Source organism: Hemitrygon akajei, chromosome 4 (assembly GCF_048418815.1).
Source record: "Hemitrygon akajei chromosome 4, sHemAka1.3, whole genome shotgun sequence".
Classification (NCBI taxonomy): Eukaryota; Metazoa; Chordata; class Chondrichthyes; order Myliobatiformes; family Dasyatidae; genus Hemitrygon; species Hemitrygon akajei.
The window spans coordinates 156,172,049-156,196,541 of record NC_133127.1 but is presented as its reverse complement, the minus strand read 5'-3'; the positions used below and the strand labels follow the sequence as shown (position 1 = coordinate 156,196,541).

At 40.7% G+C, this 24,493-nt stretch overlaps 1 protein-coding gene across 1 annotated transcript in view; it reads left to right on the top strand.

The window, feature by feature from the left end:
* micu2 (mitochondrial calcium uptake 2) overlaps positions 1 to 24,493 on the top strand; it is a 386,621-nt gene that overhangs the window by 356,523 nt on the left and 5,605 nt on the right. Inside the window, exons 10-11 of the mRNA XM_073043710.1 lie at positions 15,761 to 15,932; positions 16,494 to 16,602. Of these exons, the coding sequence (XP_072899811.1) occupies positions 15,761 to 15,932; positions 16,494 to 16,602 (281 nt within the window). The remainder of the gene's footprint in view (positions 1 to 15,760; positions 15,933 to 16,493; positions 16,603 to 24,493) is intronic.

Genomic DNA, 24,493 nt, shown 5'->3' with positions numbered 1-24,493 from the left:
TACCAATAGAGATTAATCAAAATAAATTCAATGAATGGAACAAGATGTTATCAAGATATATTCGGCAAGGTAAAAGGCCCAGAGTTTGTCTCAAACCTTTGCAATTAGCCAAGGAAAAGGGGAAATGGGGCCTACCTTCTCTTAGAGATTATTATTTTGCAGTACAGTTGAGAGCTGTGATGTATTGGTGCAACCTATCAAATGATGTTCAATGGAAAAACATTGAGGAGCGGGTACTTCCCATCCCCATACAAGCAATTTTGGCTGATAACAACCTACAAAGGTATATAAATACTATTGAAAACCCATGGGTGAAATGGACTCTTAAAATATGGAAAACTATTATAAAAGAATATAAACTAGAGGGAGATATTGCAATTCTTAAATGGTGTGCATATGACTTGGATTTTACGCCGAATAAACTGGATGCTAGATTTAAGGACTGGACTTCTAAAGGAATAACAGTTCTTTGCAACATAATGAAAGAAGGAACACTGTTCAGTTTTGAAATACTTAAAGAGAAACACTTATTAGAAAAACAAGATTTTTATCGGTATTTACAGATGCGACAATCTGTTAATAGGACGGTTAAAAATGTAACCAAGGCAAGTTTGATAGAGCTATTTAGAAAAGCATAAAATTCAGTTAACGGTAGTAGAGTCATTTCAAGCTTGTATAAGGGTTTGTCAAATCTTAAAACACATTCGACTTCATACATTAAAACAAAATGGGAGAAGGAAGGAGGGATAATTATATCTGAGGAAGAATGGACAATAATATGAAGGTATCAATGGAAGTGGACCAGTTCACAGAAATGGAGGGAGTTTGGATGGAAAAACTTGTTAAGATATTTTATTACACCCTCTCAGAAATCCCATTATGATAGTAACCTCCCTGTTGCTGGAGAAATTGTGGAAATCAAAATGCAAATCATTATCATATTTTCTAGGAATACCCCGTTATCAAAGACTACTGGAGTGGAATACACAGTGTCCTACAATACATCTTTAAATGTGAAATACCCTTAGAGAGTAAGACCATCTAGTTTGGGTATATACCTCAAGGATGGTTGAAAAGAGATAAATATTTAATGAATATACTGTTGGTGGCTGGTAAAAAGACTCTTACTAGGAAATGGTTATCACAGGAGAGCCCAATCTTAAATGTATGGATGGAAATTACAATGGACATTTACAAAATGGAGAAGATAACAGCATCTGTTAATCATAAGTTGGAACAATTTGATTCATACGGGAAAAATGATTTAACTACCGTAGATTCTGGATTTTAAGCCGCTACTTTTTTCCCACATTTTGAACAGCTTTGAACTTTGCGGCCTATAATCCGAAGCGGCTAATGCATGGTTTTTTTTCATGCCGCCTTGTAAACATTTTGCCTCATAACAGTAGACCAATAAAATTGATGAGTAGTTCACAGAGGTCCAATGAAATTGTACGATAAATCAAGCGCACTTTCACAATTAAATTATTGTAAATCAGTCATTTATACTCACCCTCATCAACATGGAAAACACTCGAAGCATTGTGCTGCCTTATGGCAGTTACTTAGTTTATAATATTTTCGCTTAGTAATTCATTTTCTAGTTAAAGTTAGAAGAGTTTTAACTATATTTGTTTTCTGTACTACATCGCGGGATGCTATGACGTCACACCCGGTTTCGCGGTGTCTTGTGGGAAAATGCCGGTTTGCGATGAAACGGGAAGGAGGGAGGGAGCGCATTACGCGAGCGGCTTTGGATCTGAGCGAACGCTGCTTTTAAATGCCGTTTGCGATAAACGGAAAGGAGGGGGGGAGCGCATTACGCGAGCGGCTTTGGATCTGAGCGAACGCTGCTTTTAAGTTAAAGGTGATCAATAACTTTTCCTGGTAGGCTGCAATATATATATTTTTTACCAGTCGTTAGGAGATATTGGAATGTTGTTCAGTAAAGAAGTATACGCAACGTATATTTAAAAGTAGCCGCGTACGGGCACGGTTCGAAAAAAAGCATTTGCAATATGTATTTGTTTTTGTTACCATATGGATTTAATTAAAAGTTAAAAAAATCCTCACGTGTAATATCTTTCTGTGTAAATATCTCATATTACAACGTGGGACACCTGCGGCCGAAAATCCGGTGCGGCCTAAAATCCGGTGCGGCCTTTACAATTAAAAAATTGATTTTATTTCTAAAATTAGAGCCAGCGGCTTTTAATCAGGTGCGCTCTGTAGTCCGGAATCTACGGTACATAACACCTCATAGGTCTGATTTTATTCTCACAAATCAATGGATATGTTGTAAAAAAAAAAGATCACTCCCTACTTGTACATAGTTTCCTCCTTCCACTTGTTCTTTCTTTCCTCTCTTTTCTATAAGTGTATACCTCAAATAAATATTATGTGGAGATTTGTGGCATAATGACTATATGATATATATGTACAATATCTGAAATACATCTTATGGAAATGTTTGTTTGATGATGAACTTGACTAAAAAATAAATTACAAACTTATTATCTGAAATTGTTAAATTGGGCAATACATGAAGAAGGCTAGTCAGAAGGTACAAGTTTTTCCTTAGGCTTCATTGAAACCGTGTAAGAAGTCAGAAAGTGAATGGGGTAGAGAATGAATGTGATAGGTAATTAGTACCTCAGGGTCATGATTATGGACTGATTGAAAACCCACAGAAACTGCGTTTGGTCTCCACATTGCAGAGAAGACAATATCATGTACAGTGAAGTCAGTGAAAATTCCAGAGACAGCACCAAAGGTCAGCATTGATTCTGGCTGTGAGGCTGCAACTCTACTAGTGCTTGTAAGGATTCAGTAAGGAATGCTGCAATAGCCCCATCGGAGGTCAAAAGATTGGTACAGAAGGAAGTTGTGGCTTATCTTGCAGGGAATCGAGGAAGGGATAACATCAAAAGGGTGAGAAGATTTAGGAATGTCATAAGCATTGGTAGCAAACTGGAGAGTCAGAGGATCTGAACAGAAAAATATGATAAATGATAATAACAGAGAAGTAGGGGTGAGGGGGGAGAATATCTATTTAAAATTTGGAGTACCATTTGCCTGTCGATCATGTTGATAATTGAAGGTGTAAAATATACAGTATATGCCCTAACAATACACAGTGGTACTTTTGGTACTTTTCCTCATGCTCTAGTCTCCCAGAATATACACATACTATTTAACTCCACTAATCTCTGCAGTAGTGATTTCTCAATTCCCTTTTGGACTTCTTGATGACTATATTTTTGACATCCAGTTATGTTCTTCCTCTCAAATAGAAACATTCTCTAGTATCTATTATACTAAAACCTTGCATTATGTTTAGAGACCTGTATTAGATCTTCTCAGCCATCTTTTCTTAGAAGCCCAATCTCTTCATCATCTCCTCGAATAAAGTGACCATAAAAAATTGTCCTGTAATCTTTTTCAAAGCCAATGATTTTTTCAATGTTATTTTCCATCTTTTCATACTATGCTTACTGTTCCAAATAAGTATTTTATTACTTGCAATTAATGTATTTCTTCCCTAATAACTTTTAAACATATTTTAAAGGTAGGAGCTACTATTTAAGGAGTATTGATATGTATCGCACTGTTGGAGTGGCTTGGCCTCAGGTACTCTTATCCACTGTGTATACCAGCTGCAATTCTGATTAACAAAGCTACAAAGCCAATAAAATCTACTTGTGCCCTTTTGTTGGAAAGCATTCTACTATGTTTGAAGTGGCATGAATGTGCTTAGCTTTATGCCTTCCACATTTCAAAGCACACCTGATGAAATGAAGAAATGCAAATCACGTAATTGACATTCCTTGGAAGTATAAAGATGATGCTTTTAACTGCAGTCAATTTGCTGGTGATTTTTGTGCATAATATGCCTTATTGAACAACTATTCAAATGTCCCAATGTCACTTATTTTTATGAAGTTTAGTTGAAGGTTAACAATACTGATCTTAACTATTGATTGGCAATATAATTTTGTTTTTTAATTCAACTGACTTGATTTTGCAACAGATTTATGAGCAGTCTGCAGTATTGCACCCTGAAGCTGACAGCAAAGAAGTGGATTAATCACTTGCACAGTTAAACTTAAAAATCCATAAATGGCTTTCCATAAATACCCCGCTTCTCCACCTCCACAGAGTAACCTCTTGTCATCTTCATCAATATAATCAATCAAAAATGATCAAACTGGAAAGAACACATCTATACTAACAATTCTTTAAATGACACATACCAGGCAGAGCCCCGCCCCCATCTCAGTTACTCAGACCACATCTCTGTTATGCTAATCGCAGCATACAGACCGCTCGTCAGGTGCTCCAGACCAGTTCAGAAGCAGGTGAAAACCTGGCCAACAGGAGCCATCTCTGCTCTTCAAGACTGCTTTGACCACACTGACTGGCACATGTTCAGGGAGGCTGCAATCGATGGCGACTCTACCAACTTAGAGGAGTACACAGCATCAGTGACCAGCTACATCAGCAAGTGCATTGATGATGTTACTCTGTCCAAGACCATCACTATACGTGCCAACCAGAAGCCATGGATAACCACGGAGGTGCGTGCGCTGCTGAGGACCCACGACTCCGCCTTCAGAGCAGGCACACGCCCAGTGAATCCATAGCCACTTCCAGGACAGCAGCGACACATGGCGCATGTGGAGGGGCATCCAGGACATCACCAATTCAGACAACATCACCTGACTGGCTTCTCTCCCAGATGCGTTGAAAAACCTCTACGCCCATTTTGAAGCGGAAAATGACATGGCAGCAAAGAAGTCCACCCCTTCTACAGATGACTAGGTGCTGTGTCTCACCGTGACCGATGTGAGAAGAACCCTGTGCAGGGTCAACCCACGGAAGGCTGCTGGACCAGACAACATCCCTGGTAGAGTGCTCAGAGGATGTGCAGAACAGCTGGCAGATGTTCTCACTGACATCTCCAACATCTCCCTGAGCAGCGCCACCAGTCCAACGTGCTTCAAGGCCGCCACCATCGTCCCCGTGCCGAAGAAATCTTTCAGTGTCCTGCCTAAATGACTACCATCCCATTGCACTCACATCCATCATCATGAAGTGCTTCGAGAGGCTCATCATGAGGCATATCAAGACCCTGCTGCCCCCCTCACTGGACCCCCTGCAGTTTGCGTACCGTCCCAACCGCTCAACAGATGACGCCATTGCCGCCACCCTCCACCTGGCCCTAACCCACCTGGACAAAAAAGACACATACGTTCAGATGCAGTTCATAGACTTCAGTTCAGCATTCAGCACAATCATCCCTCAGAAACTGATCGGAAAGCTGAGCCTACTGGGCCTGAACACCTCCCTCTGCAACTGGATCCTAGACTTCCTGACTGGGAGACCTCAGTCGGTCCAGATCGGGAGCAGCATCTCCAACACCATCACACTGAGCACGGGGGCTCCCCAGGGTTGCGTGCTCAGTCCACTGCTGTTCACTCTGCTGACCCACGACTGTGCTGCAACACACAGCTCGAACCACATCATCAAGTTTGCCGATGACACAACCGTTGTGGGTCTCATCAGTAAGAACGACGAGTCAGCTTACAGAGAGGAGGTGCAGCGGCTAACGGACTGGTGCAGGGCCAACAACCTGTCTCTGAATGTGAACAAATCAAAAGAGATGGTTGTTGACTTCAGGAGGGCACAGAGTAACCACTCCCCGCTGAACATCGATGGCTCCTCGGTAGAGATTGTCAAGAACACCAAATTTCTTGGTGTTCACCTGGCGGAGAATCTCACCTGGTCCCTCAACACCAGCTCCATAGCAAAGAAAGCCCAGCAGCATCTCTACTTTCTGCGAATGCTGAGGAAAGTCCATCTCCCACCCCCCATCCTCATCACATTCTACAGGGGTTGTATTGAGAGCATCCTGAGCAGCTGCATCACTGCCTGGTTCGGAAATTGCACCATCTTGGATCGCAAGACCCTGCAGCAGATAGTGAGGTCAGCTGAGAAGATCATCGGGGTCTCTCTTCCCGCCATTACAGACATTTACACTACACGCTGCATCTGCAAAGTAAACAGCTTTATGAAGGACCCCATGCATCCCTCATACAATCTCTTCTCCCTCCTGCTGTCTGGGAAAAGGCACCAAAGCATTCGGTCTCTTATGACCAGACTATGTAACAGTTTCTTCCCCCAAGCTATCAGACTCCTCGATACCCGACACCTTGCCTGACCAGGCCGACGGCCTGACACCTTGCCCTATTAACCTATTTATTATTTATTGTAATGCCTGCACTCTTTTGTGCACTTTATGCAGTCCTGTGTAGGTCTGTAGTCTAGTGTAGTTGTGTGTTTTTTTCTCTGTTTTTATTTACGTAGTTCAGCCTAGTTTTTGTAATGTGTCATGTAACACCATGGTCCTGAAAACCGTTGTCCTGTTTTTACTATGTACTGTACCAACAGTTATGGTCGAAATGACAACAAAAGTGACTTGACTTGATTTGACTTGAAACATATCAATTTTTAACAAATGTTAGTGTAAACACTAACTGGAAAAAGATTGTTAGATACTTTTGCATATGATATTTCCTCGGGTCATAGGAAGTCTGTTTTGTCATAGCACTGAGCCACTTTTAGCCCCTCACTCCCACCCTACACGATTATCTTTCCCCATTACTTCACCATTCCCTGTTTGAGGCAGGCAGTGAAACCACACTTTCTGTACTGTGTGTGCATTCTATAGGTAAAACTGTTTGGTTCCAACTTGCTGCCATTAAATCAGCATAGGAAATAGGAAAGTGTTCATTTTTCAAACTTGGGATATTTTGAAAAATGGGATAAAAATGTTGTAGTTTCATTGTGATACTCTGTCTCAGTCCAATCTAAACAATGACTTAACACAGTAATTTTGCAAACTGAGCTCACTATTGAACACTGTCGTTGCATACAACATAGTTGACAAATTGCCCCACACAATTAACTGTCCCTTCCTAAGACACAGTTATTGACCATGAATGACCTGCAGGTTTCTCCAAATCAAGTGGAGGAGGACAAATTGGAGTTGAAGATGCAATAGAAATGAATAAATTATACAGTTGACAGTTTATTGCCCATTATCTTTGCAGCCCAGTCTGGAACCAGTAATAGATTTCCTGCAACTTTCATTCTCTTGGATATGTAACTAGATTATACACTATTTACCTGGGAATAAAACAAGCCAATTTGTGAATAATCTGAACTGAACAGACCAAGGGAAAATGAACATCCAAAAGATGCTGGAAATCTGAAATTAAAAACAAATGGAAATGCTGGAAAAACTTGGGTCATGTATCATCTGTGGAAAGAGAAACAGATCATTTTTCAGACTGAAACCCCTTCACGAGAATTGAGAAAGAGTGAAAAAAATTAATCTGCAGACTAAGTGGGAGAAAGCAGAAGTTCCTTCTCAAAATACTTTTCAGCACCTTAAGAAATAAGACCAAATTGCTATTTGTGTTTTTGATGTGATTGAGCATCTTTCATCTGAAATATTAACTTTCTTTTTCCACAGATACTGCTTGATCTACTGAATTTTTCCCCAGCATTTTCTGTATTGTTTAGAATAACTGTTCCTTCCAGTAGCTCTGTTTTCTTTATTGACCCTGTTTTCTACTCTTGCATATATTCTATGTGCTTTCAGTACTCTGTGTTCATCAGAGACTATCTTTTGCTTTCTAAAGATACCTAATAATTTTCAGTGTTGACGTTGTTTCTGTTTATGATGAAACTTACTGCCTCTACTAAGCTTCTTAACCCTAACACAAAAGGCTTAATTGTACCCTAAATGAAGACAGTGAATGTATACATAACAATCAAGCCCATAAGCAATAAAACATCCATATAGTCACATGAAAACATTTTGTATTGTATATATTCAATGATGATATATATTCAACAGTGTGCTGTATGAATGAAAGAAAGTAATGGGCCTGGTAAAGACATTTTACAGTTATGAAGGCATTGCTGACAAGGTTAGCATTCAGTACCCACCCCTAGTTACAAAGGTTTAGTAGTTTTATACTTAGAATCACTGATACAAAGTGTTTTTGAATAACCAATTTATGTAATTAAATTATTTCATTTAAATTATCCAAATATTACATTTTCAGGTTATTTGTCCAAGTTTCTACATTACTCATGAACAAATGCTATCATATGCTATTGTGAAAAACAGTAAAACTGCAGGTGCTGGAATCCGAAATAAAAACAGCAATACTAGAAAAACAAAGCCAGTCAAGCACTATCCATGGAAGGAGAAATCAGGAAGTGTTTCAGAATAAAATCCCTTCATAAGGACTGAGAGAGAGAAATCAGAATTGGGTTTAATATCACTGGCATATGTGATGAAATTTGTTAACTTTACAGTAATAGTACAGTGAAATACATAGTAAATAGAGAAAAAAAAACTAAATCACAGTAAATATATATAAATAAAATAGCTCAGTTAAAATAAGTAGTGCAAAAACCCTAAAAGGTAGTGAGGTAGTATTCATGGGTTCAATGTCCATTTAAAAATTGGATGGCAGAGGGGAAGAAGCTGTTCCTGAATCACTGAATATGTGCCTTCAGGCTTCTGTACCTCCTTCCTGACAGTAGCAATGAGACGAGGATATGTCCTTAATGATGGACACCACCTTCCTAAGGCACCACTCCTAGAAGATGTCTTGGATACTACGGAGGATAATGCCCATGATGGAGCTGACATGGGTATTTGCATTGTCCAAGTGATCCAAGGCCTTGTGGAGAGCCATTGTGATCACATCTGCTGTAGATCTTTTCTGGCGATAGGCAAATTGCAGTGGGTCCAGGTCCGTCCTGAGACAGGTGTTGATTCTAGCCATGACCAACCTCTCAAAGCATTTCATCACCGTAGATGTGAGTGCTACTGGACAATAGTCATTAAGGCAGCTCACGTTGTTCTCCTTGGGCACTGGTATGGTTGCCCTTTTGAAGCAGGTGGGAACTTCTGACCGTAGCAATGAGAGATTGAAATTTTCTTTGAATGCCCCTGCCAGTTGGTTGGTACATGTTTACAGAGATCTTACTAGGTACTCTGTCATGCCCTGCCACTTGGCGAGGATTCACACACATCTGTTCACCCTCTTGAAAGAAATCAAACTGGTTTAAGCAGCAGAGAAGGTGGGGGGAGACAAGGGGTGTACAAGGGGAATATCTATAACAGGGTGAAATGATGTAGCCATTGACTAGGCATTGACTTCCTTTCAGTAGTGTGTTGCTAATGTTACAAAGTCTGGGAGACATATACTCTGGCCTATAATTCCTCCTACTGAAGATTCACAAACAGGACTGCCCCAGTCTATTGTTTCAGCCTATTCTTGACCTATTGCTCCTTCTACCTTGACTCAATCCTGTACCCCGGTCCAAATCCGTTCCCACTTGTATTTGTAACAATTCTGAAACTCCTTGCCGTTGTGACAATTTACAATTCTCCATTCACAACTAACTCCAATTTCACCATGGTTATTCAGTCCCTTTGCTCCAAAATCCCACATCAGGAAGGTCTGAAAACTCTGTTCCTTCCTCAAACTTAAGGCCAGTCAATTCCTCTCCACCAACATATTCATTCAATTGTCCTTGTGCTCAACTTCTCCTTCAATTTCACCCATTTTCTCCAGATGACGTTGTAACTAAATGGGAACTTGAATGGCTGATGAGATGTGTCATTTGATTGGATAAAGGAGCAGTCCTTGTTTCAGGCTTATTTGGGACCACTTCTGCAAATCTTGATATCGTATTGATGTCACATCCTGTATCTAATAGAATTCATATTTTATCACTTTTGGTGTCAATATCCATCCATCTCTACATCTCTAACAATTCCCATTTTCTGGATCTTGTTGATACCATTTCAGGAGATAGACCGGTCACTAACATCTTTTAAAAGTCCAGAGACTGCCACAGATACCTGACTATGCATCCCCTCACACTGCCTCCTGTAAGGACATCATTCCATTTTCTCGGTATCTTTACTTTCTCGGTATCTTTCCATTGAGAAGACCTTACATACTGGTGCCTCTGAAATGTCCTTTCATTTCTGAAACATGGTGACCCTTCTATAAGGGTAATTATATTTACCCTTCTATAATTATTATTATTATATTATAGGAAAGATATCAACAAAATAGAGAGAGTACAGAGAAGATTTACTAGAATGTTACCTGGGTTTCAGCACCTAAGTTACAGGGAAAGATTGAACAAGTTAGGTCTTTATTCTTTGGAGCATAGAAGGTCGAGGGGGGACTTGATAGAGGTATTTCAAATCATGAGGGGGATAGATAGAGTTGACGTGGATAGGCATTTCCATTGAGAGTAGAGGAGATTCAAACAAAAGGACATGAGTTGAGAGTTAGGGGGCAAAAGTTTAAGGGTAACACGAGGGGGAACTTCTTTACTCAGAGAGTGGTAGCTGTGTGGAACAAGCTTCCAGTAGAATTGGTAGAGGCAGGTTCGGTATTGTCATTTAAAGTAAAATTGGATAGGTATATGGACAGGAGAGGAATGGAGGGTTATGGGCTGAGTGCGGGCCAGTGGGACTAGGTGAGAGTAAGTGTTCGGCATGGACTAGAAAGGGCCGAGATGGCCTGTTTCCATGCTGTAATTGTTATATAGTTATATGGTTATATGGTTATAATGGCAGATGGAGCTCTCAACTGCATTTCCTCCATTTCACGCAGATCTGCTCTAACCCCTTCTTCACAGGGACAGAACAAAGATAGAGTTCCCCTGGTTCTTAACTTCCACCCTAACATACTTAACATAATCCCACCAACAATCGTATCTTCCCTCATTTTCTACATTTCACAAAGACAACTCACTTTGTAACTTCCTGCTTCGCTCTTTACAGGTCATTTTCCCAGTAGCCTTTCTGATCATTTTCTTTAATAATGTTCACATGGATACCCAAGTCTCTCTGGTTTTCCATGACATCATATGATTGCACTTCTTCTATGAATACGTACACAACGTTGGAAGAACTCAGCAGGTCAGGCAGTATCAGTGAGAAAAGAGAAGCCAACGTTTCGGGCCAAGACGTTGGCTATTCTTTTCTCACGGATGCTGCCTGACCTGCTGAGTTCTTCCAGCGTTGTGTACGTATTCTTTGATCCACAGCATCTGCAGTTGTATTTTTGTGTTTTGCACTTCTTCTATCCTTTCAACATATGAAAGAAATCTATTCTTGTCATTTTAAGGTTACCTCAAATTTCTCTGTTTTGAAATCCAAACACTACAGTTGGCACATTCAGAGCTACTCTTAAGAGCAGATTTTGTAGGAATATTGACAAAAGCTACCAGCATTCTTGTCCTGGTACTATGAAACGGTTTTATGTAGCAAACCCAAAGTTGATATCAATGATTCAGGATATTTACACAAGCTGTGCCGTTTGCAATTCACTCTAATAGGGACATCAATTAACTGCCATGAATTTAAGCTTGTTTTAGCTGGAACCCCTGCATAGTAAGCTGAAAGTCTTTACTATATGAAGTGTAAACGGGTTTTTATTAGAGTACTAAGCTAATTGCTGCTTAGCAAACTTAAAAAAAAGAATTGTGTACTTCTATACCTCATTAATGCAAATTTCTAATCAGCCAATTGTGTGACAGCAAAAATGCATAAAAGCATGCAGACATGGTCATGAGGTTCGGTTGTTGTTTCAGGCCAAACATCAGAGTGGGGAAGAATGACTATGGAATGATTGTTGGTGCCAGATGGTTTGAGTATCTCAGAAACTGCTGACCTCATGATATTTTCTTTCACAACAATCTCTATTGCATTTACAAAGAAAGATGTGATAAACAAAAATACATCCAATGAATGGCAGTTCTGCAGGCAAAATGCCTTGTTAATGAGAGAGGTCAGAGGAGAAAAGTCAGACAGCTTTAAGACGGGAAGGTGACAGTAACTCAAATAACCACACGTTACAACAGTGGTGTGCCAAAGAACAACTCTGAATGCAAATCATGAAACCTTGAAGTGGATGGGCTACAGCACCAGAAGACCGTGAACATACACTTGGCCACTTTATTAGGTACAAGGGGTAACTAACAAAGTAGCCGCTTAGCATAGGTTTATGTTAAAGTACACATGATGTTTGAATTTTTTTCAAGATGCTATGTGAGAATTCTTTAATATGACTGGCCGCTTATCCAGTGTCATACAAGAAAATAAAACATTGGATCTCTTGTATGGAAATGTTAAAGATACACACAGTGCCACAGCTCTCCACCCCCCCCCCCCCCCCCCGTCCCAACTTGGAAGATGAGATCACAACGTGGGTCACTTCATCCCCTTGTATAAGCCCAAAGTATAGCAATAAGATAGCTGTCACTAAGCTAGTAAAATGGTCTCCAGAGGCCATCGAGCCTTGAAGGGCTGCTTTGAGGTTACTGACTGGAATTTGCTTTGTGAACCATATGGGAGGATACTAATGGACTTACTGATTGCATCACTGGCTACATCAACTTCTGTGTGGACACTGTAATACCATCAAGGACTGTTTGCTGCTTCCCTACCAACAAACCATGGGTCACAAGTGATATGAAGGCTCTTCTCAACCACAAAAAGAGAGTCTTTAGATCAGGAGACAGGGAGGAATTGAACATTGCAGAGGGAGCAAAAGCAGAAGATCAGGTGGCTAAAGATGAATACAGCAGAGAGCTGGAGACAAGCTTGGGTGGAGTAGCAAACAGGAGGTGTGGAGAGGCATGAAGAACATCACTGGCTTCAATCAGACCAGCTGTAGAAGCTTGGAATGCAGCCTTGATTGAGCTAATGAGTTAAACCAATTCTTCAATAGGCTTGAGAATTGCCCTCCTGTTCACACCCCCCTTCAGCACACCAATCCAGGTGCAGAGGCACCCAAAGCTCCCTCAGCACCAATGCCTCCTCTCCTCCCTCCTCAAATTCAACATGTGGATGAACAACAAAGGCTATTACTCCTGTCTACATCTCCTTCTTGCCCTGCACCTACCATCCACACCTCCACATACCAAATGCTGTCGTCCCGATCCTCACTTCCCCCAGTCTGCACCTTCCATCAACTCCCCAGTCATCATGAACTCACCTTCAGTACTGAGCAGGTGAGAAGGATCTTGGGAAACTCAGACACGGCAAAGCATTGGGACCAGATGGTGTGAACCCCAAGTTCCCAAGGGAGAGTGCTGAGCAGCTGTGTGGAGTTCTCCAGTGTGGAGTTTTCAATCTGAGTCTCAGCCTGGAAAGGGTCCCGACTGTGTGGAAAACATCATGTGTGGTCCCAGTACCCAAGAAGAGACAAGTAAAAGTCTCGAATGACTGCTGTTCAGTGGCCCTGACCTCACACATCATGAAGACCCTAGAGAGGCTGGTCCAGGCTCACCTCTGACTCCTGGTCATATCAGCCCTCGATTCCCTACAGTTTGCCAACTAGGAGCACATTGGAATTGACGATGCTGACTACCTGCTGACTCCCATTTGGATAAGCAGGGCAGCACTGTGAGGATCGTGTTTTTTGATTTCTCAAGGGCCTTCAGTACCATACAGCCCTCATTGCTGGGGGAGAAGCTCCATTGTATACAGTTTGTGTGGCTTCAGAGCTGTGTACCAGATATGGTTATAAGCAGCATTGGGGCCCCACAGGGGACTCTATTAGCTCTCTTCCAATTTACCCTGTATACCTCATACTTTAGATACAACACAGAATCATTTCGTTTGCAGAAATTCTCTGATGACTCAGCAATAGTTAGGCATATAAAGAGAGGATGGGCGGATAAATACAGGGCCCTGGTGGAGGACTTTGTCAAATGGTGCAAACTGAATCATCTGTAGCTCAACATCAGTAGACAAAGGAGATGGTGATGGACTTCAGGAAGAGTAAGGCTGCACTACTCCCTGTTACTATTGATGATGAGGACCTACAAGTACCTGGGGGTACAGACCTGGAGTGGAACACCAACACAGAGGCTTTGTATAAGAAGGGCCAGCATCACTTCTACTTTCTGAGGAGACTGAGGTCCTTTGGAGTATGCAGGCCTCTCCTTCACATGTTCTATCAGTCTGTTGTCGCCAGTGTAGTCTTCTATGTGGTGGTGTGCTGGGGCAATGGCATCAACACGGGTGATGCCAACAGGCTCAGTAAACTGATTAGAAAGGCTGGCTCTGTTATAGGAGTCAAACTGGACATACTGGAGGCTGTGGTAAAACAAAGGACCCCATGGAAAAAACTGGCAATTCTGGACAATTTTTCTCACTCTCTGCATGATTTCTTGGCTGAACAGAGCACTTTTAGTTATAGACTAAGACAACTGCTCCAAAGAATGCTATATGAGGTCATTCTTACCCTCGGCCATTAGGCTCTATGATGTGTCAACCTATAGCCGGGGAAGTGATGATGCTCTCCCTTCAGTCTATTTGAGGTAACTTATTTTTTATTCTTTCTTACTTATCTTCTAATATTTGTATATCTTTGCATTTGTAATGCTACTATGACACTAATTTCCTTTGGGATCAATAAAGTATCTATCTAACTCTCTATATGGAACACAAACATTATGACTGCTAATCAGTAGGCTGCAGATGATAATTCCAGATGACTGGATCTTTGTGGAGACTTTCTTTGAAGTTAGCAGTGAATATGAAGTTTACTGGAAACATAAAGTTGCAAAGCAATAGTCATTTTACTATTGTTTTGTCATTTTTGCTCCAGTTTGCATCATCTGTTTTTGTGTCATTGAGATAAAGTGAGTATTTGGTTTTCCTTTATGTACAGTATATCACTTAAATTATTAATTAATGGTGTGAATAGTATCCTGAAACCAATCCTTGTACCAGTCCAAATTCTATCATTTAGAGTTTCCACTTGGTTAATAATTTGCCTTGAGTTTTATTTTAGCTAATGGTCCTCTCTATAACAGCTTAACAATTTTTTTCTGGAACTTCACATAAACAAAATCCTTAAACATTCCCCTATCCACAATGTTAATCGAAAAAATGTCATTCAGTTTATCAGAATTGACCTACTCTTAATAAACCTAAGTCAGTCCTCTCTGGCTAACTTGAAATTTTCAATTTTGTTCGAATACTAAATCCTTAATTATCGACTCTCAACAATAATGTTTTGGCTAACTGACCAACATTTTGTGAGTAGTGTTTCTCATTCAGCACTAGTTTTTCCCTCAGGTGTATGGCAACCTCAGTTCTGTATCCACTGTCAAAAAAGAAATAATTGACGTGACCTCCAGACCCCTTGTTTTCATTTGTATTGCTGTTGACCAGCCTCTTTATCCTGCTGTATTTTATGTTCATTTTGACATCCACTACAATTTTTTCATATTTATACAGTAGGTGCCTAGGACTTCTATACAGTACTATAAGCTATTTTTTTTAAGTATTATTTCGTGCATGGGTTAATTTTGATTTAATTTGAAGTACATCCATGTCCATCCTCTTTTTATTAACCGATGAAGCAGCAATTCCTTTGGGTCTTAAGTTTTTGTTAAACGTTGACTGTTTATTCATTTCTTCAGGTGCTGTCTGGCCTGCTGTTCCTCCAACACTTTGTATGTGTTGCCTTGGATTTCTAGCATTTGCAGAATTTCTGGTGGCAATGATCAGCTTTTAAGTTTCATGTCCATTTTCAGACGTATTAGATTTAAAGCCACCTTTAAAATTATCTCTAAGACTGAATGTCGATTTTTTTTAAATTCTTGAACTCTGAAATTCTATTTTCATACACAGATTTATGGAAGACTTGCAAAGAGAGGTACAAGAGATTGAATTCCGAGAGTTCTCTCGAGGCATGAAAACCATGAGAAGAGAGGACTTCGCATCGTGGCTGCTCCACTTCACTGAAGAGCAAAATCGTGGTACCTATTGGAAAAATGTAACAATGAAAATTCCTCCAGGAGAGGTTAGCTTGCAGCTATTATCAAGATAATGCCTTAGTTTAAATACCTCTAAATTGATCTTTTAAAATAAAACGGTTCTCTGGTTGAAGTAGTACTAAGCCATAATTATTGTTCTGAAAACTATTTGGCCCCTTAAATAATTTAAAATACAGTAATTTATTCTGTGTCTCACTGCAAAGCTGTTACAAGCAGTAGATGAAAGGAATACTCATGGAAAGATGTCTATACCACAAAACTTTCCCAATTGTGCCATATGTAAATTGCTAAACATTTTTCTTCTTTATATGTAATCTCACAAAAATCAAATTTCAGGCTAATAATAGAATGCATTTCAGGTTAATAATAGTCACAATTTTTCTTCAGTAATTTGTCTGTGAAAGTGTTTGTATTGCATTTTATTTTACTTAATGACTGCTAAATGTTGAGAATGGTATGAAAATCATTTTCTTCATCCTTCTCATTCCTTTTTTGTCCTTTTCCTCTTCCTTTTCTCAGTCTCTCCCACATATTTTGCAAAATAAGTCCTGTCCCTAAATATTAATTGATTCTCTGTCACATCCTAGAGCATTTCCTTTGAAGAATTCAGGGCATTTTACAATTTTATGAATCATCTTGAGGATTTTGCTTTCACCATGAACATGTTCACTGCAGCCAATCGTCCTGTTGGAATAGGTAAATATGGCAACATTTTCTTTTCCATAAGAATAAGAAAACCATTATGATTATAAGGTATATTCATTCCAACAACAAAAATGAAAGTTTAGTCATCTTAAGTTATGAGATTCACATGTCCTTGCTGATAATGTATGCTAATTTTTCATTCCATTACTTTCATTTTGTTCTTCTGAACGTACAAGAATACTAGGATATTTCCAAATTCATGAGCATCCATTTATGAATTTTGAATATAACACCATTGATTCTTAATAATGAGAGTCCTAGATATATTAATCTTACTTTTCACTGTACCACATAATGTCCACTTCCTGCCCAAAGGATGAAACAGTAACAAAGTGCTCAGTTTGCAGGCCCTTTTGATTTCCATTTTCATCCAACTAAACATTTTCCAAGATTGCAATCTTGGATTGTGTAAGGCACTGAATAATAAATAGGCAGCGATTGATTCATCCACAGCAGCCTTTGCAATTTGTACTACCGTACTGTACTGAAACGTCGACTGTACTTCTTCCTATAGATGCTGCCTGGCCTGCTGCGTTCCACCAGCATTTTGTGTGTGTTGCTTGAATTTCCAGCATCTGCAGATTTCCTCGTGTTTTACAAGACACTGTTGTTTATTCTTCTAATTAGAAAGCCAGTTGATGTGACCCAAAAATTGATGATGCTATTTCGAATTCTGCATCAAAAAAATGTGGACACAATATCAATGGTCAACTCTGACCAACGGAGGCCTCAGACTCAAATTATGGCATTATTTGCATATTCTGTTCCCTCGTTAGTTTCTAATCCATGGCATGAAAACAAATTATTCAAATAGTCATTCATATGAGATCTTTCTCACCACAATGAATGTTGGACAAAATTAATGCCTCAGAACACATTATAAAAGCTTATACACTTCAAATCAGTGAATATGAAATAAGTTGAATAAGACGTCTTTGTATCTCAGTATAAACTGGTCCTCAGTTATCTATTTTATCCACTATTCTAACAAGTATTGTTGCCTGGCTGTTCTTTTGAAATTGGTGCCAAATTACAATTTTAATTTGCAATTTATTGACCTTTTTCAGTATTATATGCTGAACATTGAGGAAAGCATTTATTCAAGTCGTCACTTTTTATTGTCATTTCGACCATAACTGCTGGTACAAATGAGTAAAAATGAGACAGTGCTTTTCAGGACCATGGTATTACATGACACAGTACAAAAACTAGGCTGAACTGCATAAAAAACAACACAGAAAAAAAAATTACACTTGACTACAGACCTTCCCAGGATGGCATAAAGTGCACAAAACAGTGCAGGCATTACAATAAATAATAAACAATAGGGCAGTAAGGTGCCAGTTCAGGCTCTGGGTTTTGAGGAGTCTGATAGCTTGGGGGAAGAAACTGTTACATAGTCTGGTCGTGAGAGCCCGAATGCTTCGGTGCCTTTTCCCAGATGGCAGGAGGGAGAAGAGATTGTATGAGGGGTGCATGGGGCCCTTCATAATGCTATTTGCCTTGCGGACGCAGCGTGTAGTGTAAATGTCCGTAATGGCGGGAAGAGAGACCCCGATGATCTTCTCAGCTGACCTCACTATCCGCTGCAGGGTCTTGCGATCCAAGATGGTGCAATTTCCAAACCAGGTACTCTCAGTACAACCCCTGTAGAATGTGATGAGGATGGGGAGTGGGAGATGGACTTTCCTCAGCCTTTGCAGAAAGTAGAGACGTTGCTGGGCTTTCTTTGCTATGGAGCTGGTGTTGAGGGACCAGGTGAGATTCTCCGCCAGGTGAACACCAAGAAATTTGGTGCTCTTAACAATCTCTACCGAGGAGCCGTCGATATTCAGCAAGGAGTGGTCGCTCCGTGCCCCCCTGAATTCAACAACCATCTCTTTTGTTTTGTTCACATTCAGAGACAGGTTGTTGGCTCTGCACCAGTCCGTTAGCCGCTGCACCTCCTCTCTGTAAACTGACTCGTCGTTCTTGCTGATGAGACCCACCATGGTTGTGTCATCAGTGAACTTGATGATGTGGTTCAAGCTGTGTGTTGCAGCACAGTCGTGGGTCAGCAGAGTGAACAGCAGTGGACTGCGCACACAACCCGGGGGGCCCCTGTGCTCAGTGTGATGGTGTTGGAGATGCTGCTCCCGATCTGGACTGACTGAGGTCTCCCAGTCAGAAAAACTAGAATCCAGTTGCAGAGGGAGGTGTTCAGGCCCAGTAGGCTCAGCTTTCCGATCAGTTTCTGAGGGATGATCCTGTTGAATGTTGAACTGAAATCTATGAACAGCATCCGAACGTACATATCTTCCTTGTCCAGGTGGGCTAGGGCCAGGTGGAGGGTGATGGCAATGGTGTCATCTGTTGTGCATTTGGGACCGTACGCAAACTGTAGGGGGTTCAGTGAGGGGGGCAGCAGGGTACTGATATGCCTCATGACGAGCCTCTCGAAACACTTCATGATGATGGATGTGAGTGCAATGGGACGGTAGTCATTTAGGCAGGACACTGAAAGATTTCTTCGGCACGGGGACGATGGTGGCGGCCTTGAAGCACGTTGGAATGGTGGCGCTGCTCAGGGAGATGTTGAAGATGTCAGTGAGAACATCTGCCAGCTGTTCTGCACATCCTCTGAGCACTCTACCAGGGATGTTGTCTGGTCCAGCAGCCTTCCGTGGCTTATTGTTAAAAGGTCACATTATATTAATTCATCATTTATTCTTAAACGGCTGAGCATTTCTAATTTTTTTCAATATCACTGCAGTATGACAACTACAGTACAATTTAAGCATCTGTATGATATAAAGAACACACCACAGAATACCTGGACAGATGTAATCGTTCTTTATCTCGTGGCCCTATATGGGCACAATATTTATGTTATGTAGTCTAATCTATGCTGCAAATGTGATAATATCTATTCAGTTGTGCTAGATGAGGCTGCTTTTAACTGTAGCTACCCAAAATAACCAGTCAACAGCAGTTTGACAATGGCACAAGTTACAACCAGAGGCTCTAACATTCTGTCCATTAGTATTTTGGTTTTGCATGGACATTTGTAGAGTCTGCATATTTAAAGACATTTTCCTTGTACTTTAAGTTCTCCATTGGAGTTCTGAAGTGTAATTCTGAGGTATTACAGCCAAATTGTTGCCTTTGATGTGAAACTGATTGAAAGCAGAAGACAAAATAGAGGTGATGGGCATCTGCAGTATATCTGGATGACATGGCTAATGAAATCATCCAAAAGGATCTAAATTGCGTCTACAACTGTTCATCATTCATTCATGCAGAATGTAGAACGAGAACAGTACAGTACAGCACAGTCCCTTACGCTCACAATATTATGTCAACTTATGTATACCTGCTCCTCGATCAATCTAACCCTTCCCTCCTACACAACCCATAACCCATCATTTTTTTGCTTAAATCCATTGCCTATCTAAGAATTTCTTAAATGCACCTATTAGATCAGCCTCTACCACCATCCCTGGAAGTTCATGTGTGAAATATAACTACTACCTCTGACATTCCCCCCCCCCCCCCCACACCTTCCTTCACTTGCCTTAAATGCATGTCCTATGGTATTGGCCATTGCCACCATGAGGGGAAAAAAGCATTTGCTGTCCACTCTAAGAATGCCTCTCAGTCATATACAACTTTATCAAGTTGCCTCTCATCCTCCTTCTCTCCAAACAGAAAACCCCTATCTTGCCCAGCCATTCCTCATGACATATGTTCTCTAATCCAAGTAGCATCCTGGTAAATTTCCTCTGCACTCTCTGTAAAGCTTCCACATCCTTTCTATAAATGAGGTAACCAAAACTGAACACAATTCTCCAAATGTGCCATAATCAGAATTTTATAGAGCTACAATAGGTCTTTATTCTTTGGAACGTAGAAGTTTGAGGGGGGACTTGGTAGAGGTATTTAAAATTATGAGGGGGATAGATAGAGTTGACGTGGATAGGCTTTTTTTCCATTGAGAGTGAGGGAGATTCAAACAAGAGGACATGAGCTGAGAGTTAGGGGGCAAAAGTTTTGGGGTAACATGAGGGGAACTTCTTTACTCAGAAAGTGGTAGTTGTGTGGAATGAGCTTCTAGTAGAAGTGGTAGAGTCAGGTTCAATATTGTCATTTTAAAAAAAATTGGACAGGTATATGGACAGGAAAGGAATGGAGAGTTATGGGCTGAGTGCAGGTTGGTGGGACTAGGTGAGAGTAAGCATTTGGCACAGACTACAAGGGCCAAGATGGCCTGTTTCCATGCTGTAATTGTTATATGGTTATATAACATTACCTTGTGGATCTTGAGCCACTGCAAATGAAGACTAACACAGTATGTGCCTAACTGACCTATCAAATTGCACAGCAATTTTGAGGGAATCCATGGACTTGAACCTCAAGATCCCTCGGTTCCTCCATACTGCTGCCATTAACCTTCTACTTCAAGCTCAATCTTTCAAATTCTTCACACTTTTCCAGATTGAACTCCATCTGCCACTTCTCCACCCAGCTCTGCATCCTGTCTGTATCTCATTGTAACCTATAACAACGTTCTACACAATCCACAACAGCACCAGCCTTCATATCATCTGCAAACTTACTAACCCACCCTTCATGTGGCCTCAGGGACTTTACCTATCCTAATGTTTTTCAGAAGCTGCTCTTTCTTAACCTTGAGATGCTCCAGTACAGTAGCCTACTCTGTACTGACCTCACATTCATCAGAAGCAAAGTATCAATCAAGAACTTCTCCTACCTTCTCTGCCCCCAGGCGTATTTCCCTGAGTGATCCTCCCCTCACCCTAGTTATCCTCCTGATTCTCATGTACAGTACATGTAGGATTTCCTTAATCCTACTCACCTAGGCCTTCTCAATAGGATTTAATAGATTTCAATAAACACATTTAATGTCAGAGAAATGTATACAATATACATTCTGAAATTCATTTTCTTCACAAACCCACGAAAACAGAGGAGTGTCCCAAAGAATGAATGACAGTTCAACATTAGAACCCCAAAGCCCGCCCCCAGCTCCCCCCTCCCACGCACAAGCAGCAAGGCAACAAACCTTCCCCCACCAGCAAAAAAGCATGGCCCCCCCCCCACTGAGCACTCAAGCATGCAGCAAAGCATCAATAAAAACACAAACTTGCAGTACCCCAAAGACCACTCATTCACCCGGTCATTTGACATACCACAGGCTCTCTCTCTCCCTAATAAGGGAAAAAGAGGTGTCCCTGTTTCACAGCACCCTCTTCTAGCTCTCTTACATCTCTTTTCAAGCTTCTTCCTTGTGACCTGAAGAGCGTTGAATATTTTTTTCTTCGTAAACTTTTAAGCATGCTTTCTTTTGAATAATTGTTGCACCTCTCCTGTCAATCATGGTTCCTTCACTCAATCATCCTTTCCGTCTCAGTACAACAAATCTGTTCAGAATCCTATGCACATGGTCTCTCAGCAGCTTCCATTGTGCATTTACCTGAAAACATCTGTTCCCAATTTACACTCCCAAATTCCATTATAATTACCCATCCTACAATTGAATATTTTCCCATATCATCTATTCCTACCCTTATCCATGGTTATGACTCAGCTCATAGTGTAGAAAACCGTATTCCTATTTGCTGATAAAATGCCATTATTATAAGCAGTGCAGAAGGAGTGTTAACTAACAATAGAGGTGTTAAAAGATTCAAGTGGGGCAAACAATAGTGATTTTGTTCAAAGACGAATGTCAAATCATTCACTTTTAAATCTAGGAGGCAGTGAACAGGATATTTTCTAAATATTGCAAAGCTCATAGTCGTAGTACATAATTAAAACATGAACAAAGCAGAAAAATAATCAAAGATACTTTTTAATTTCTGGCTTTACATCTGGAGACCTAGAATACATAAAGATAGAAATTACGCTACAGATAACAAAGCCTGATGGACCTACACTGGGTAATGTGAGTACTTCTGTTCCCCACACATTAGGAAAGATATTTTGCAGAATTTAGGGCTATCATTGTGTCTGGAGTCAAGTGATCCTGGTAAAACTCAAACTAGACATAGTATGCATAGAACATATAATAGAAGATAGAACATTACAGTACAGGAACAGGTCCTTCGGCTTATAATGTTGTACCAATTCAATTAAATTAGTAATCAAATGGGCAACTTAACTAATCTTCTCTAACTACACAATGTCCATATTCTTCCATTTTTCTCACATTCATGTGCTTATCTAAATGTCTTTTAAAAGTCTCTGATGTATCTGCCTCTAGCACTCCAGACACCCACCACTCTGGATAAAAAATTTCTCCCTCATATCTCCTTTGAAATTACCCTCTCTCACCTTAAATGCAAGCCCTCTGGTATTGCACATTTCAAACCTGGGGAAATATTTTGTCTGAGCACTCTATTTATGCCTCTCATAATGTTATAAATCTCTATCAGATCTACCCTCAGCCTCCGCCGCTCCAGGGAAGTTTGTCCAACCTCTTGTATAGCACATGCCTTCTAATCCAGGCAGCATCCTGGTAAACCTCTCTGCACCCTACTAATTACATTATATATCCACTTCGTTATATTTTAAGTAGGTAAAAATAAACACTATATAAATCTACAATTGCTTTTATAAGAATTTGTTGCATGAAAAAAGTGGTTTTTCCATGTGCCAAATGTTATAGTATTTTTACTAATTTACAAATGTTTTCCATACTACCTCACTTTTTAAAATATACAGTATTTCTGTTTTGCATGTTTTAATGTATTTAATATGTAATTGATTTACTTGTTCATTTATTAAATTTTTGAATTTGATTTATTATTATTTTTTTCTCCCTGCTAGATTATATATTGCATTGAACTGCTGCTGCTAAGTTAACAAATTTCATGTCACATGCTGTTGATAATAAACCTGAACAGTCTATGCTCCAAATCTATACTGGTACTGCTCCCCAACCTTTTCTTCGCTACATTGACAAGTACATCCCATGCTGAGCTCATCATTTCATCGACTTTGCCTCTAACTTTCACCCAGCCCTCAAATTCACTTGGTCCATCTCAGACACTTCTCTCCCCCTTTCTCAATCTCTTGGTCTCCATCTTTGGAGACAGACTGTCCACTGACATCTTCTATAATCCCACTGACTCTCATAACTACCTCGACTATACCTCTTCCCACCCTGCCAAATGTAAAAATGCTATTCCCTATTCCCAGTTCCTCCGTCTCCGCTGCATCTGCTCCCAGGATGAGGCTTTCCATTCCAGGACATCTCAAATGTCCTCTTTCTTTAAGAATTGTGATTTCCCTTCTGCCGTCATCAATGATGCCCTCACCCTCATCTCCTCCATTTCCCACACTTGAGCCCTCGCCCCATCCTCCGGTCACCACAACAGGGACCGTGTTTCCCTTGTCCTCACCTATCACCCCACCAGCCCCCAGAGCAGCATATTATCTTCCGCCACCTTCAACAGGACCCCACCACTAAACACATCTTTCCCTCTCTACCCCGTCTGCTTTTTGCAGGGATCGTTCCCTCCGCGACTGCCTGGTCCACACGTCCCTCCCCACAGATCTCCCACCTGGTACTTATCCCTGCAAGCTTAAGTGCTATACCTGTCCCTACACCTCCTCTCTTACCACCATTCAGGGCCCCAAACAATCCTTCCAGGTGAGGCAACACTTCACTTGAGAGTCTGTTGGGGTAATCTATTGCATCCGGTGCAGCCTCCTCTACATCGGTGAGACCCGACGCAGATTGGGGGACCACTTCGTCGAGCACCTCTGCTCTGTCCGCCACAACAGACAGGATCTCCTGGTTGCCACCCACTTCAATTCTGCTTCACATTCCCATTCGGATATGTCCATACATGGCCTCCTCTACTGCCATGATGAGGCC